A 17,978-nucleotide genomic window follows, 5' to 3' on the forward strand; every position below is an offset into this window, starting at 1 on the left:
TGTTGACTTGTCATAGTGGGAAAAGCGAAATTGATAACCTTAACGATGGCTCCATTCCATCAAGTGTCCCAGTAAGCTGTTTCAGTGAGTCAGCATGCACAATACCAGGGCCTCTCCTAAGTGGAATGCAGCCATCAGTAATGGTTTTGAATACACCTGTGCTTTTCCTACTATGACATGTCAACATGTCTGCTGTGGAAAAAGGTCTATTGAGTGGCTGGTAAAATTTTAACATTCCCTAGCCATTTGGCTGGTGGACAAAAAAGTTAATTTTGAACCCTGAATGTGAACCTGTCCTTTAATAGAACATGTTACCTAATCTACTTCTAATCACATTCTCATGACTGAACATCAAATCAAATACTTTAAATGATGTTTGACAAAAGTGATGTTTGACCGTATAAATTCTGAATTCTCAACAAAAACAAGAATGTACATAGAAAGTGAAATCAACACAACATATTTACACATGAATTCAGTGTTATATGTATCATGTTCAAAATGTATATTGACATTAAGTCAATGAGGTATTAATTTTTTTTACACACCTTCCGTACTCCATCATGTCCTGTCAATCATGCCCGTTTCCTGGGATCCCTCCTCCGCTGTGACGTGGGAAGGGGGCGTGATCCACAGTCTTTTTTTCTAAAAACGCCAATAGGTCAGACGTGGCCTCGTGACACACAGCAACCAATCAGAGCAGAATGCGCTGAGTAAAAAAATACTCACCCGAAAAAAAAACGGGGCCGTGAAAACGAATAGCGGTGACGTTACATCATGAAGTGTGCTGTGTTGTCACCAGCTGTTGTCTGAAGACGAAGGAAAAGTGGATGTGTCGATTGATTGTAAGCCGACACGAGCCGACCGGCAGCGCTTAGCAGCACGTCTGGAGCCGAGAGATGGTACCGGATGACTGATGGAAACACCGGAGCCTCGCCAGTCGCCCGGTGATAGTACCCGTTACATAACTGAAGGCATCGATAAGACAAAAACTGTGATAACGGACTAATACAGGTCGGAGTTGAAGCCATTTTTCTCTGCCGTGAGTGTGCTGATTTATTTACTCCCTTATAATAGACCTATGTAAGGAACTCCAGCAGTGCTCGCTGGTCCACTTGTAGATCTCTGTAGCCACGTTACGGATAATTATGTTACATTTTTAGGCAACTTGCAAGACAGCATGCTGGAATGACCGAGCGCTTGTTTACAATCAGTTGCTGTTGACCAGGCAGATGCTGATTTCATCAGCAGTTTTTCTTACTTATTTCCGAGTGGACCCATATCTTAATTTACATGTTAGTTCCATGTATACCTTGGCATGGCCACAGAAAATACCGGTTTCTGATTGGCTGGAAGGTGCCCGTTAAAATCATCTTCGATTGTATTAATTGCTTTATTTAGGTGTTTGGATTTGAATTAATAGCACCTATAAAATGTAGGACTGGGCCACATGGTTTAAAATCAACATCCCTATAGTAATGATAATAAGTGATAGTACATCATGATATGCATAAGAGTATAGAAAATAATTGATGTTAAGCAGTTAACTGGCGTTTACTGTATCAATATTCCTCATATATGTAAATGAACAACAAGGCAGTAACTCTTCTTTGAATTTAGAATCTGAATTTTTGTTTAAATAAAACCTGATATGATCATACACAGCATTCACGATCACTGCTGTTTTTTGTTATTTTCATTGAAATACCCCAGGAGGAGTAGCTATTGTTATACGATATTTAGAGGGACATAGATAGAAACATGTAACACAGGTAATACATTTGATTTGTAAAGCACTTTTCATTGTTAAAAACAATCCCAAAGTGCTACAGAGTAAAACGACATCAAAAACTGGCATAGGGTGGACATTTATTTAGAGAGGTGGTCACCTGTTCTACAGTATACAGCAAATAGTGTACACTCTTCACCTGTGTATGTAATTTCATGTAAATACTATCTGTATCTGTACCCCTGTTGTGTATGACTCTTTGTCAAGGATCTTGTTGTAATAAATGTTCAACAACAACAACAAAAAAATGGTTTAAAAACAGGAGCATAAAAATACAAAAGAGAGTACTGTATAGCCTACAGGGGTCTAAATAAAGAACAAATGAAATAATTATCGCCCAGCCCTACATAGAAGTGATTATTTAAACTGTACAACTTGAGTTAGGAGCAAGCAACTGATATGATAAATGACACAGGAGCAGTTCAGGAAGTTGCCCTAAGTCTTAATAACCCTGGAATAATCCGGCGTCGACTTCTTTCTGTTTATCTTACAGCAGACAGACCGTCACGCCAGCCGACGTTCAAAGTAAGACCGTTTCCACGTCGTGCTTTGAAGCGGCAAGACCGCCGTCATGAACGTGGGCACGGCGCACAGCGAGGTGAACCCCAACACCCGAGTGATGAACAGCAGAGGGATGTGGCTGTCTTACATCCTGGGCATCGGCCTCCTGCACGTCATCCTGCTCAGCATTCCCTTCGCCAGCGTGCCCGTGGTCTGGACCCTCACCAACCTCATTCACAATCTGGTGAGTGGAGCAGGGGAGGCGGCACTACCACGGTTTCTTTAGTCAGGACAGGGAAGGACACAATGCTGTACAGTGCAGCTGGGTGAAAGGCTTTGTGGAGTAAGAGTCAGAGGGTAACACATCGCTGCACAAAGGTATTATAAGAAGAAAGTAAAGTCCTCCTTGCTGCTTCACTGCTCCTAGTCGTGTTCTTTGTTAGTAAATGGGTGCCAGTAATGTTTCAACCAGCATTTAATTTCAAAAGCTGAGGTATTCCTGTGTGTCTGGCCCTGAAGAGTACAATATTAACTGCAGTTTGTTGTTGTTGTTACAGGAGTGTATTTAAAGGTCCCATGACATGGTGCTCTTTGGATGCTTTTATATAGACCTTAGTGGTCCCCTAATACTGTATCTGAAGTCTCTTTTATATAGACCTTAGTGGTCCCCTAATACTGTATCTGATGTCTCTTTTATATAGACCTTAGTGGTCCCCTAATACTGTATCTGAAGTCTCTTTTATATAGGTCTTAGTGGTCCCCTAATACTGTATCTGATGTCTCTTTTATATAGACCTTAGTGGTCCCCTAATACTGTATCTGAAGTGTTCTCTTTTATATAGACCTTAGTGGTCCCCTAATACTGTATCTGAAGTCTCTTTTATATAGACCTTAGTGGTCCCCTAATACTGTATCTGAAGTCTCTTTTATATAGACCTTAGCGGTCCCCTAATACTGTATCTGATGTCTCTTTTATATAGACCTTAGTGGTCCCCTAATACTGTATCTGATGTCTCTTTTATATAGACCTTAGTGGTCCCCTAATACTGTATCTGAAGTCTCTTTTATATAGACCTTAGTGGTCCCCTAATACTGTATCTGAAGTCTCTTTTATATAGACCTTAGCGGTCCCCTAATACTGTATCTGATGTCTCTTTTATATAGACCTTAGTGGTCCCCTAATACTGTATCTGAAGTCTCTTTTATATAGACCTTAGTGGTCCCCTAATACTGTATCTGAAGTCTCTTTCCTGGAATTCAGCCTTGGTGCAGAATTACAGCCACTAGAGCCAGTCCCACAATGAGCTTTCCTTAGGATGTGCCACTTCTGTGTCTGAGGAGGAGAGAAGGGGGGGACAAGGTGGAGGGTGGGGGTGTGGCCTTGACCAACTGCCACTTTGCTCGTTTGAAAGACATGATGTCTCCTTCTAATGGTTGGGCCAAATTCTCTGGGCAGGCAAAGCAGAGAAAGGGGAGGTAACCTTGCTCCTTATGACCTCATAAGGAGAAGATTCCAGATCGGCCCATCTGAGCTTTCATTTTCTCAAAGACAGAGCAGGATACCCAGGGCTCGGTTTACACCTATCACCATTTCTAGCCACTGGGGGACTATAGGCAGGCTGGGGGAACTCATATTAATGTTAAAAAACCTCATAAAGTGAAATTTTCATGCCATAGGACCTTTTAATAAAGTGTTCCTTACTCTGGACATGCTAAGCACACATCCACTTTGTTGGGCTTCCTCTTGGTTTTGGGGTCTATACAGTAAATCAAGAATATTCTAGACAAAATTGTGTCATCCACCAGTATGATATTTGTTATTCATATGTTACAGCAGTGCTTTTCTTTCTGTCTCTTACAATGTGTCTGTTGTCCGTTGCAGTGCATGTACCTCCTACTTCACACGGTCAAAGGGACGCCCTTCGAGACCCCAGATCAGGGCAAGGCTCGTCTCCTTACACACTGGGAGCAAATGGACTATGGTGTGCAGTTCACTGCTTCACGCAAGTTCCTCACCATCACACCCATTGTTCTGTAAGTGACCCCTCCGAACCATTGTGTGACAAAGAGGAGGGAACAGCTGATCATAAAGGGGAGGGCGGGGGGGGGTCAAAATGTGAATACACGCGGAGAAACATGTAGAGCAGGGTGGTACCTTGTGGAGAATTAAAGCTTGGCATTGGTAAGGTATAGACAGAAGAAGACTGTGCAGACAGACCAACCAGAATAACATGATCCCTCACCAGCTTCCCACCCACCAGCACCAATTGTGTTTGTGGGTCTCAATTGATTTGCTTTTACCTTTTTAGCTCAGACTAAAGTGGTACAGAGTTGAACCTTTGCTGAATTTACTTTGCACCTGTTGTGGTAAATCTGCAGGGGATGGGGGGGGAGTACTTTTCATTTAAAAAATGTCCTCCTCTTGTACCTCTATGTTTGGGTTTTGATTGATTAGCGTCCCTGTTGCTCCTGTATTAGCCTACCTCACAACTTGTTAAGGTGCTTACTAAGCATTTGCAGCAGTACCCCTTGCTGCTTTAATGCCCTTTTCTGTCCTTATTAACCAGTTTACAGGTAGCTCCTCAGGTTCCCTAGGGTGGATTTGCCAGCTCAGCTTGAACACTGTTGTGAAGGCAGTTTTTGCAGGTGTACACTTTTTTTCACGCTGGCCTTTTTATCTGTCATTTTGTTTTGCAACCAGTGCCCGTAGGAGAAGACTACAGTAGTGGTCAGTTTCTAGGCTTCGGGTATAAAAGCTACATATCTTCAAAAGTCTCTCGAGAGCCTTTATTTCATGTCCTCACTTGTTCAGCAGAGCACAGGACAGGCAATTCCTCATTCTGAGCTCACAGAAATCCCTTAGTGGTGTGTGCAGTTATATCTAAAAATGCTGTTTATATCCAATCACTGTTGTTTCTTATTGACTCTAGTGTCTCACCAGGAACATCTGTGTGTCCTCTGCCAGCGTGAAGCCAGCACACAGTCAGGGTTTATGCAGGAAGTGCTGGAAACTCACTCACATTTCTGGATGTCTGTGGCTCGGTCATAATCCCTGTCTGTTAATGCAGTTGTTCTTCATTAAAAATGAGCTTTACCAATACGTACTGTAGATTAGCGTTGCAGCATCATATGTGCATAGTTCAATGAACTGATTTTTCAACCCTGTCCAGCGTGTGCTCGTAAACTAAAGTGTTTGCACTGTTTGAGTTAGGAAACATCTTGCTATGATTATTAGAGGAAAAATAAGTGAGAGGTTACTGCATACTTAGAGGTATAATATGTAACATTTCCACATAAAAATGTCTAAAAATGACTAGACAGCGTGTTATATATTTTGTTAAGTTGTGTGCTGGCACCATTCCCCTTTGTGCATGCGTCAGCATCGCGGTTGTCTGCCAGATGGTGTCATACATTTGCTTTTCATCCAGTTTTAAGCTACATTTTCCAATACACTTTTTAGATCTTTGTCGTTATTAACTATATATTTTAACTGGATGAAGGATTTTAGTCATCAGAGAAAGCAGCTCGGCTCCAGCTCCTCTGGAACGCCCCGTGTCCACCGAAGAAATCCGAATCGATCAGAAGATTTATTGTCATTGCACAAAAAACAAAACGAAATTCTTAGCAGCAGTTCACCCAGTAAACATAAATCTAAATCTAAAAAGACAAGAAATAAATAGTAAAACAATACAATCATAAATCAAAGAAATATACATACTAAAAGAGTTACTGCACATGGTGTACGTGTGTGTGTGCTAATTTAACTTCTTTATTCAGGGTTTTTACACTAAATAAAGCACCCTCGTCCCACCTTGTCTCACGCTATTTAACATCCCCAAACTGTCTTTTGTTATTGTTTTGACCCCTAGCACAGAAAATTACATATTGTACGTTTTTAAAGTGATGTTTTGACAGCTTTAATTTTAATCTTTTTAATTGTAGTTTTTTCTTTACTCCATACCTTGTTGTGTTCCTCAGGCTTGTTAACAAAATGTCTTCAGAGAAATACAGACAGGAATGCAGTTACTCATTTCTACCCTTGTAATCATTACTCCTTCTTCTCTTATTTATCCCTGATTCAGGTATATACTAACCAGCTTCTACACCAAATACGATCGGGTCCATTTTGTGGTCAACACCGTTTCCCTGCTCACTGTTCTCATCCCCAAGCTGCCCCAGCTGCACGGCGTGCGGATCTTTGGGATTAATAAGTACTGACAAGGCGGAAGAGGACTCCTTCCTTTAGAAGTCCCCGTAGACTGCTGAGAGCAGTATCAGGCCTCTGATTTGGCTGCAGATCCACAAAGATCCGCGGCTCTCTGGCTCTAGTCTCTGCTGAGCAGCACTCTAAATGAGGCCTGCTGGGGATACTGCCATGGTACCAAACCCCAGGTTTACAGAGCACACAAAGGGAAAGTGTGCTGTTGTGAATGTTTGTGGCCTATCTCCTTTGAGACACTTAAAAGCTTAAAAGGGAGTATTATGATGATGTCCATTTCTGCAGGAATGACAATTGTGTGATATGACAGGTGTCAGGGGAAGAGGACAACGTGTTTGCACAAATACCTTGTGCCGTTTTACACCCACTGGCACACTGGGGCCGTTGTCGAAAGTTATTTTGTATGTAATGATACACTGCTGTATTTAGTCAGCTGCTTCCTCTTTCTCAAGGTTCCTGGGCAGAGAGAAGAGTAACAATACTTTAATAATATGGTAAGAGAACTGCTGCAGAGGCGAGACACGACAAACCACAAGGTTTTATATTTAGCCCTCGCTGTTCCGCTCAGGGCCAAGATTGGGAAGTTAAGCAACTCTTATTTTTATCTGACCATTTCCATATTTGGACTCCTCTTGTCCTGGTTTGTGTCACAGAAAGCCTCCTGTCTGCAGAGTCGTCAGGCCTGTGTGCACAAAGTATGCGCAAGAGCACTCTACTGATTCAACATACTGTACACGTAAGTCCTGCAATATGAGTTAAGAGACAAGTATTTCTATTAATAGTTACATTCTGGGGACTCATGCCTGGCACTAGAAGTACTTAGGAATTAGCATAGGCCTCAGTTTAGAGGCACATTACACACTGAGTTATTAGTTTATTAGGTAAGCCTGTGCAGTCTAATGCAATCCAATATATTAGCCTTGCAGTAAATCTTGAAATACTCAAAGGTCCCCCCCCCCCCATATTAGAAACATTAGCTCCAAATCCCGATCTTTCAAGAACATCAAGTTCTCTCTCTTCAGCCTGTCAACATCCTTTTTTAGCATCCAAGGAAATTACAGTTATTCTGTAGTATGTAAGTGCTAAAGCGATTCTGGGTTATGTTACAAAGCTGCTTCGTATTCGAGCAAATATGTTACTATTCATTACAGATGTTTAGGGAACTTTTTAGTTTTACATACTGCCAGTCTAATACATGTGTATGATCTTTTTTTCTTTTTTTTTAAGCAGTGGAAGGCAGAAATGTCCATGAACCATTTCACCATGGCAGTTGATGTGAAGTAGTAAGTAGTTATGATATCCCATTTTAGGGAAACCGCAATTTGATTTAGTAATGATAAGCCAAAAAACGTATAGTCATTGAATGAATGTGATAACGGTTAAGATTACTTTAGTGTCTCCCATGGGAGAAAATTGTCTGGGTTGAGAAAGGGAGGTTGCTGCATCAAGACCTGACATCATAATAAAACCCATTTAAATAAGAACAAGTGCAAACATCCGCCTGAGATGAAACAACCAGCCAACTAACCAAAAGCCATTCACTCTGTTAGGAGCTACAGAAATATCCAAGGCATACATCTCACAGCATACACACTTGAGTAGATATGTTGTGAGCAGTGTTGGGGAAGTTACTTTTAAGAAGTAGTGTTTGCTCGTTACTTCTTAAAAAAGTAATCCATTACTTCACTTAGTTACCCCCTATGGAAAGTAACTTTTTACTTTACTCGTTACTTTTACGTTACTTTTAAAAGCGGTGCGTCTCTGGCAGAGACTGTAGTTAATTATACAAAAACTATCTTTGACCATAAAGCCAATCTCTGGTTTATCAGTGAAGTGTCTGAACTACACTGCAGACTGGATTCTCTACTCACAGAGTGACTGCTGATTCATTATGAACCAGTCCAGGGCGGGTTGAATGCACATCAACAGGTCATCAGCGTTAAACGGTGTTAAGGCTCTTATATACTAGACGCATCCAAGGTGCCGCGCGCCATCGTGACGTCAAAATGACGTAATATCTTGCCGGCGCGCCCGATTTATAGCACGCAAGCAGAGGGCATACACAGCTCTTTTTTTCTTTTCTTTTTTCAGCGGTGCGTGTCAAAGCGGAAACGGGAGGCCTGAACAAGTTCGCCGACACCCGGATGCCAGGACTCTCAGAGTGACTTCAGGTCTCTCCTGTAAACTTACTGGGTTAAGATGAGCTCTTTTATGGTGAATGAAAGGCTTGATCCGACGAAGTAGGTCATCGAATCAAATCGAAGAATTGACGGCAATGCTGCTGCCAGTTCTGCCGTTGTTGACCTTTTTCTTCTCCTTCTAGTCCGTGGAAAGGGCAACGTTGGTAGCCTATGCTCATTAGCGCCACCGCTGTTCAGGAGAAGACTGCAACTAGTGTCTCAAGCACCAGCGCGGGTATAAATAGTCACGGCGATCCCATGACGTCACATTTGCACGCGCCAGCTGGGCTGTATCTAGTATATAAGAGCCTTTAGTGTATGTAATGTCTGTATCCACTTGTACCGGTCGCGCAGCCACGATGGTCTGTGCATTGTCGTAGACATCCTTGCGTGTCCGTGCAACCACAGTCCACAGCGGTCTGCTGCGTGTATGTATAAGGCCATCTCCACCGCATCCATCTGTGAGGTTGTCAGCTTTGTGTCTGCCTGGCTCAGAGCGCTGTCCAGCAAAAAGCCACAAAGCTTAAAAACGCTCTCAAAAGCTTGTGAGCGCGCAGCTGAGAAGGTAGCGTCGCTGTCAAATCTGTCCCTGGGAAAAGTAACCTGAAAATTGAAAAAGGAACTACGTTTCGTTACCAAATTTTCAGTAGTAGCGCGTTACACTACTTTCTACCCAGAAAAGTAGTTACGTTACTGTTGTTGCTGGTTGTGAGATGTATGCCTTGAATTTCTGTAGCTCTTAACCGAGTGAATGGCTTGTAAATATGTGGCTGGCTTTACCTCAGGCTGATGTTTGCATGTGTTCCTATGTGTTTTATTGTTAAAAACAAAACCAAATCAACACATTAAACTATGTGTTAATTCTACACGATAATGGCAGAATTATTTTTTAAACATTATGCTGCAATAAGGAGCAAAAAGTAACCGATCTGAAGATTCAATATTTTCTATCCTATATTGAAAAAGAATGAAATAATTTCCCATATTTAAAAAAAAGAAAAGAAAATATAGCCATTGTAGCATAAATATTAATATTACTGACAGTGGCAGTAGTAGTAATAGTAGACGACCAGTTTCATCTTTTAATGTAGACAAAGGGACAAGATTCATGCTGTTTAATAATTACAGCTGGACCCAAAATGGTTCTAATCTGTTATTTACTTTAGCAGATTGTTATATTATATTGGCATAATTTAGAATTGATGCAATCCAACCAACGCCAAACATAAACCAAAAAATACTAGTGGATCTTCTGGAGCTTTCATTTCTTCATCGTGATGTTTTCTGAGATATTAGGCTCGTTCGAGATGAGCCAGGCCTGCGCAGAATCGATCAGCGGCGATCGGCGCCCAATGCGTGGCGGTTAGATTTGTGTCCGACTTGATCCCGACTCGCTCTGAGGTCATGCACACGTGGGCAGCGATAACCTCACGAGATCAAGGCGGCCGCAGGTTTGAAAGGCAGGCAGCGCAGCCGCCGACTGCAAGACCCCAGGCGGGCCCAGGGCATGCTGGGAAACGCCTGGTTGGTTCAGAATCGACTCAACATGATGTTTTATATAAAGTTTTTATTGTTTTTTAATTGGAGGGATTTTAATTGCTATTTGTCTGGTTTAAGGGCTTATTCTGTACAGAACCCTGCTTGTGTGGCTGGTGGTGACGTTCAGAAGTCAGAGAGACTAAATCTGTTCAGATTACAGATCACCTACAGTCTGTTGTTTATTAACATCAGCAACAGATCGCATGTAGAGCATTTTGACAGCTACTCTGTCATAATAACAACAACTAGAAACTGTGTACAAGCTGATAGATGGTTCTGATAACATTTTATTAAATCAGAATCGGACCTAAGAGGATGTGAGTGGTTTCTGTGACTTCCTGTTCAGCCTGAAGGCTGCTGGAAACAGCTGGAAACTGTCTTGACCGCGGCTTTTTCTCACCGCCCCCGGCTGCCGCCGCCGCCGCCACCGCCACCTGTTCTCGTCCACTTTACAGGCGAGGCGCAGTTCATCTCAAACAAGCCAAATGTCACCATTAAGGGCTTTAGCTTAAGGACAAGCGATAATATTTCATAGCACAAAGTGATAATGCATTCTTTTTTTTCTGGACCGTTTAGGACAACAGGTTTTTGACAGAAGGTTGATTTTAAATGTGAAACAGTGGCTTCGGTCTGTTAATCAGTGTACTAGTGTGCGTTTTGAAGCAAATGTCAACGTGATCCTCTGTAAGAGTACGTGACCCTAAAATACAGTATTTTTTAAGTATCTCAAAATTCTTTTTGTATCGTTGTGTCTCACGTTGTTGGACGAGATATGCTGGACTTATTAAGACACACCAACGTTTTTCTAATTTGTTGTTTAGTAGTTGGTGCGACACGATGACAGCCTATTAAGGGCTTTGAAACCTGTGGGATCCTCCAGCCTTTTTGTGGCTTTTAATTATCGGGAAGGTTGAGCATGAAATCTAAATATAGATTTAAAGATCACTTCCAGCCTTCATTGAGGACAAAGAAATGTTGACTTGAAGCGTTTGTAGAAGTAAATTAACTCTTACAAAGCATCTCAGAATAGTCACGCTTGTATTGAAACAGTGTTTTAGTACTTCCAGTGTACATTTTAACTTAATAAAAGTAGAACACTCTTTCAAAATTTGTGAATTGATTTGTCCACAGTAATGGTGTGTGTGTGTGTGTGTGTGTGTGTGTGTGTGTGTGTGTGTGTGTGTGTGTGTGTGTGTGTGTGTGTGTGTGTGTGTGTGTGTGTGTGTGTGTGTGTGTGTGTGTGTGTGTGTGTGTGTGTGTGTGTGTGTGTGTGTGTGACAGAAATGGGTATTTACAGTTGAAAAATGCTTTAGTTTGTCGTACAAGTGTGCACAAAGCATGCTGATTGCCTTGCAATAGTTGTTTTGCTGCAGTACACCAGGCTAATAAAAGTTACATTGTTGTCCTAAAGCCCACAACTTTAAGCTCGCTGGTCTGTACTCCTCTTGTCAATTTCAGCTGGTAGCAAACATCAAATCTAAAATGTAATCCATGGGCTTTACTTCAACATTGCAAGCTGATACAGGTACCATACAAAGGGCGCTCTGTTGCACAACACCGGAGGATTGTTAAACATCGATTAAGTGAAAGTAATAATGAGGTATTAGAGTGAATTTAACAGGGTATCCTGTTGGATTAGTGTTCTGAAAAACAGAGATCTGGCACCCTGATGTATAAAAAAAGGTTGGTCTTATTGATTTTTGAAATGTTCCTAGTGAAAAAGGTTAAAATCATCATTTCATGTATAAAAACCAGACCGGTAAATAGAATCAGATGGAAGTACAGGAATAAGTTAAACGGTATACCATGTTATTAAATACAAATAGCCAAAATGTCCTTCTGTCGGTCTGTCGCTGATATCGCAGTTTTCCTACATCCCATGCTGAAATACAAATGAATCCGTGTTTGTTTTGTGTTTGACACTTAAATATGTTTTTCTTTAAAGATCATGTTACACATACATACTGAATAACCAGCCTTGTTTAGCCATAAATGATACATTTATCAGTATTACAAGTGCAAGTATATGTACCACGGTGGTGCACAACTCTTCTTAAAGCCACCTTGCTTCCGTCCCAGGTGGCTGTTTATGTTAAGATAGCAGATGCTTTGTCTAGGAGAAATTCCTTTTGCGGAGTCGTTGCTAATCTGATGCTAAATCTGCTGCGGTCTCATCTGAGTTGCACTCACTCCTGATGTATATCTCGACCCTGCGGTCTGTGGTGCAGACACCTTGTGATCAGCATTGGGTTTTGATTAGGTTTAACCATCGATATAGGCAAGTCACACCAAAACAACCCATTCAGCGCTTCCTGTCCCGTATAGCTGAGGGCAGCCACCCCGCCTCCTCCTGTCTGAACCTGGCGTAAGCCATGGCCCAATCTCCAATGTTTGTCATCTAGACCCGCGCTGCTCTTTTACCGGTCAACCTGCGCTAGATGCTAGAATGTAGTCACCGAACAAGTCTCAACCAAGCACGAGCAATGTGGGTGCGGCCAGGCCAAATCCAGAATTCCAGAAAGGTTAGATGTGCTTCCAGCCCCTTTCAGACCATGTTAGACAAAAATAATGATCATAACGGAGCAGACTCTAAGTTTGATTTAAGTTGTAATGCCACTGCCCAATGTGATAGTTTCTCTTCTTTTTGGTGTTAGCCTACTCCTGTTCTAGTTTGATCTGATGAAAGACATGTTGAAAGATGAACCAGTGAAAGGAACTGGGGATGAGGATGGGTGGAGGAATGTTTTTGTTTTGGTTTAATCTGCTCAGCTCATTAAATGTAACGTCATGGTGTGTGGGAGTGCTATGTGTGTGCATGAGAGAGAATTTTAGTATTTTTCCTTAATACTTTACCTTATGAAATAAACATGCTTGAGTCTTGTAGATCTTGGTGTGTTATTTTTCATATGCAGTTACACACTTGCAGGTTTAAAAACATGAAAGTGGCTGGTAAAAAAAAAGAAAAAAGAAAGAAGTTGAGTGGCTGGTAGATTTTGGAATCCTCCAGCCACAGTGGCAGGTGAACAAAAACATCCATCCCTGAGAGAATGAATGGCACAGTAGGGAAAGGAAACTTATAGAGTGAACAGGTTTAAAATAGTCAGATTCTGGAACTCAATTATATATTTGCCTAGCAGAATGCTAAACCCATATGAAGTGATATATCTCTGTGCACATGTGCCACTGACACCTCTAATATGGACAGAAAAAAATAAATCCACAAATGGCTATAATGTGCTAACCCTAACCAACACTCAAGTTTTCACTATAAATCAAGAGATTTTGTATATATATATATATATATTTTTGTGTGTGTTTGGTTTGTTTTGTCTCTTAATTTCTTAGATGGAAATAATCCAGGAGAAGTAAAGATGGAAGCCAGAATGGATCTGTGCCACAAGGTCCAGAAGAGATCCACATGGGGGGGAGGGGGGGGAGGAAAGCCTGGATGATGCCAAAATGCGGTTTTGGCTGGAGGAATTTCCCCATTCAGCCATATGTCTTCTCTTTGGCACAGGTGGAGGTGCTCTTAAACCTTAATGATGAAGCGAGAGGATCACCTGAACGTGAGTGCTAAGTCTATTCAAATACTAGTCTCGCTTTGCCAGACCCTCCTCCAAATATAGACCAGTCTCCTCATCGTTCACACACAATGAGAGTGCTTTGACCATAGCACCACTGAAGGACAGGCCTGATTACCCTTTCCCCTCTAGATGCATGTGCACAGTCTTGCATTATCATATTCTTTTCATACCATGTGAACTTTAAGCAACTAATGCCTTGGGCGAATGTAAATATGGATCTGTGAAATTCATGGTCCAGTTAATTGAATTATACTGTGCCATGTGAAGATGTGAGGCATACAGTGCACAGTAATATGCATGCATTATAATGTGACAACAGTTTAATTCTAAATATGAACTGTTTAGTGCTTGTATTATTCTTGGAAAAGTTAAATATAAAGGATTTGGAGCTGGTCACAGAATAATGTAGTTTAAGAAGATTTATTACTGTCCCTCTCCAGCAGGGGGCAGCAAATGGCTGTCATTGACCTTAATCTGAAGCGACATTCAACATCTATAAATAGGAACGCCGGGAGAGATTATTGGTCTTTTTCTCATGTCCAGAGGTTTTCTCTTCTCTGCCCATTCACTCATTTATGCACATCCAGATTTACATTCTCCAGGAAATCACTGAAATAGTCCTAAATGTAAAAACACATGAACCATATAAGCCAGGATTCATTCGGAAATATGACTTTGTAAAAATTAAAATATGTTTTAGCACAGATGGGAAGTGTTCTGTTCACTTATTTAAAAAAGTCATGCTGCCAACAGTATGTCTGTAGAAGAATGACGCTAATACATTTAAATCTGCAAGCAGTGAGCCTGTGTAATGAGTTGCAAAAGATTCATAAAAACAAATTGTTTTACTGGTATTTTTGCTGTATATGTTAAATCAGAGAAAATCTAACCATCATATCACCATCTGCTGTAGAAATTCCTAGGAAAAATCCAACAGAAATCCCAACGAACCCTTATTCTGATTACATATTTTATTTCATTGTGACCGATGTATGCCATTTAAGTCAATATCAAATAAATAAATGTGGAATTATGAAACAAAAGTTGCCTGAAATAAAGAAAAGTAGTTCTTTGTAAAACGTCCTTATGAAAACAAATACACATCTATTTATATTGAACTGCTGACTAGTTCCTATATTTATATTTACATTTATTTCTATATTTATTGCCTCATTGACTTATTTCAGGATTTATTTCATAGGGATATTTATTTATCTATGTATGTATGCATTTATTTATATAATATTGACCTAAAAGGACTTATACTGTAACTCCATGAGAAGTTTGTGCTGACGCCGGGCCGGCAGCATGTCTGCTTTCTTCCTCGGGAGGAATAACAATGTCACACATGGCCGCCACACAACCAACAACATCATTCAATATGGATGACAACCGTCGCCAGAAAGACAGCGCCCTCGTCGAGCCCTCAGCAACCGAGAGAAAGCGTGGCGATGCCGTCTACTCAGATGGAGCGTTTGAAATATGCATGCCCCATGTAGTGAGGGTCCCACAGCGTGTGCTCTCTTTTTCTGTGCATCCAGAATGAGATATGAAGCACAACAAACCGTACAGTTAGCCTACGCTGCTGTGACATGTTGATGCATTTTGACCTGATCATGATGTGCCGGATCCTGAGTGTCATGGGTTGCATGTAGGAGGGAAGAAGGAAGTGTTACTGTATGGAAGTGGTTAACTCTATAAATAGAACCAAACAAGAGTTGGATCAATTAATTATGAGCTCTGGATACCCCCCCGGGTTTTTTTCTGCCAAGGGCAGCGGGACTGACAACTTGAAGCTGCTGTGCTGTCACTGAAATGCACTGCGGGGCTCTCAGAGGGAACTCGCAGGTCAGTCTACTGTTTAACGGTTTAGTGCCAAACACAGGAAAAACATGTCTGCTATATAAAGTCTTGTATAAAATAGAAATAGATGTGGTATGAAGCAGAACAGACAGTACAGTGTGTTGATTATATGTTTGTCCATGTCAGCACGGTACGGATGTATAAATATGCATGTCAATCTGGTCTCTGCAGTACCTCTAAACTTAAAGGAATACGCCACCGTTTGTTGAAATAGGGCTTATCACGGTCTACCCTGGCTGTAGATAGGTGGGCCAACGCATTTTTTGTCTCAGTGTAAATAATTAGGTTGTTTTTTTGTCTTTTGCTGGCTCACTTTTACTCACAACATGCTAACCGGCAACATAGGATTCCATTCACTACGCTAAGCTAACTAGCGGTGGCGCTGCCGGTGTTGCACCAAAATTGCACCAAAATTAAAACAATGCATGCAACAAAAAATGCGTTGGCCCACCTATCTACAGCTAGGGGGGACCGTGATGAGCCCTATTTCAACAAACGGTGGCGTATCCCTTTAAACTGGAGTAGGCTACTAAAATTAGCATTTAAATTAGTTTTATCTTTTCTTCTGCTGCTAAAGAAAGAAAGAAAAGAAACGTGTGGAACATTCCCTACTTTCAAAAAAAACAAACATATTCTAATTAGGAAAGAAAACCTTAGTATGTTTGAGTTCAAAAGGGGAGGGGACACAAGGGGGGGGGGAGATGGTTCTTCAACTAATATGACACAAGAACAAACAATTGAAAATGATTGAAGCTGTGATAACAGTATTGGATGCAGAGCTTTGAGAGGAGAACTGAGAACTGTTTTTGACCGGAGACTAAAAACCACTTTACTTTGCTTTTACAGATGAGACGCTCCACGGTGACGCCTTCAAATAATGAATGGCTTTTAGGAATTAGCTGTCTCTCCGGGGCGGAGCTACAAGCCAACTCATAACGCCTTACCCAGATCTATCATGGGAACTATGAATATTCATAAACTGCTCTTGTTTTACATTATTAACACGCTCATTCCACCCAATAAGATTTATGATTGCTCTGTGACATCCAGAGTTTGAAACCGGCGGCGTGACATTCTCCGGTCACCGCGGTAGTGTAGAATGAATGGAGAAGACGCTCCAGAAGCAGTCATAAATAAAACACATCATGGCTTAACAGACAGGCCTAATAATTAGCTCTCACTTGGCAGCAATTTAGGGCTGCACTGCTGGGTAGCAAGCCATGACTAAATCTGAACATTCTTAATGAATTACCTCGGGCTTACTGAGCATTTTGTGCTGGCTTTTATGTTATTTTAGTTTTATTTTCCCTCTTTAAAGGACAGGTAGCTCTATTGTTTTCTACCAGTGTGTGTGTGTATGTGTGTTTGTGTGTGTGTGAGTTTGTGTTTGTGGGGGGGGTGGTGGTTAGCTTCTGTGGTGTTTTATTATCTCACTTTGTGTGAGTGCACGGGGGAAAGAGAAGGCGAGGGAGGAGAAGATGCTGAGGAAAGGAAAGGGAGGGGATAGGTGTGTGTGTGAATCAGGGCTGTAGTATTATCCTGGTAAAATATTTGATAAAAATATTTGTGTGTGTGTGTGTGTGTGTGTGTGGGGGGTATTTAAATGTAGTTTTTCTTAACCCACTGGAGTCGAAATCAAACATTTCTTTGAGGCGTGGGGGTGACACTCCCCATCCATGCACTGTCTCCTGAAGGATGAAGTAATTTCATCTGCTGGACCACAATTACATTACTCTCTCCAACCACTTTGCTCAAGGATGAGAGCTCACGCTGAAAGCCTTTATTCAGGCACAAAGACACTGTAAGACATATGACACGCAGGAGTTACATGTCTCCCTGACTGACGGGCTTGGATCCACGTGACCTCATCATTTCTTTTGGATCTCCTTAAGTGGTCCGAGTCAGTAACATAACATCTGACAAATCATCCCAGCACGGTTGGATTTAACCAGTGGGGGGGGGGAGTACTATTGTTAGTGGTCACCTGTTTTACTTAGGTGAAAATAGCAATACCACAGTGTAGAAATACTATTCAAAGTAAAAAAAAAAAATAATCCTGCATTAAAATGTTTAGGCCTACTTACATGAAAGGACAAACAGCATAAAAATATATTCAAAGTATCAAAAGTACACATTTTGTAGAATAGCCCATTTTAGAAATACAATTTACAATAAAAAAAATAGAAAAATAACATCCATCAATCCAGCCATCCATATTCGTCCGCTTATCCGGTAGTAGTTCGGGTCGCGGGGGTGCAGCAGCTCCAGCAGGGGACCCCAAACTTCCCTTTCCCGAGCCACAT

At 41.4% G+C, this 17,978-nt stretch overlaps 1 protein-coding gene across 3 annotated transcripts; it reads left to right on the top strand.

The window, feature by feature from the left end:
• The first annotated feature begins 720 nt into the window (after positions 1-720).
• ormdl3 (ORMDL sphingolipid biosynthesis regulator 3) lies at positions 721-13,111 on the top strand. 3 transcript variants are annotated; one of them, XM_039788585.1, is made up of 4 exons: positions 722-1,042; positions 2,283-2,534; positions 4,173-4,324; positions 6,373-13,111. In XM_039788585.1, the coding sequence occupies exons 2-4, from the start codon at positions 2,361-2,363 to the stop codon at positions 6,506-6,508; spliced, it is 462 nt and encodes a 153-aa protein (XP_039644519.1). In that variant the 5' UTR covers positions 722-1,042; positions 2,283-2,360; the 3' UTR covers positions 6,509-13,111. The 3 variants fall into 3 exon arrangements, with proteins under 3 accessions (XP_039644521.1, XP_039644519.1, XP_039644520.1); XM_039788586.1 differs by having other exon boundaries at positions 2,286-2,534; XM_039788587.1 differs by lacking the exon at positions 6,373-13,111 and having other exon boundaries at positions 721-1,042; positions 4,173-4,328.
• The last annotated feature ends 4,867 nt before the right edge of the window (positions 13,112-17,978 follow it).

This window comes from Perca fluviatilis, chromosome 21 (assembly GCF_010015445.1).
Source record: "Perca fluviatilis chromosome 21, GENO_Pfluv_1.0, whole genome shotgun sequence".
In the NCBI taxonomy this organism is placed as follows: Eukaryota; Metazoa; Chordata; class Actinopteri; order Perciformes; family Percidae; genus Perca; species Perca fluviatilis.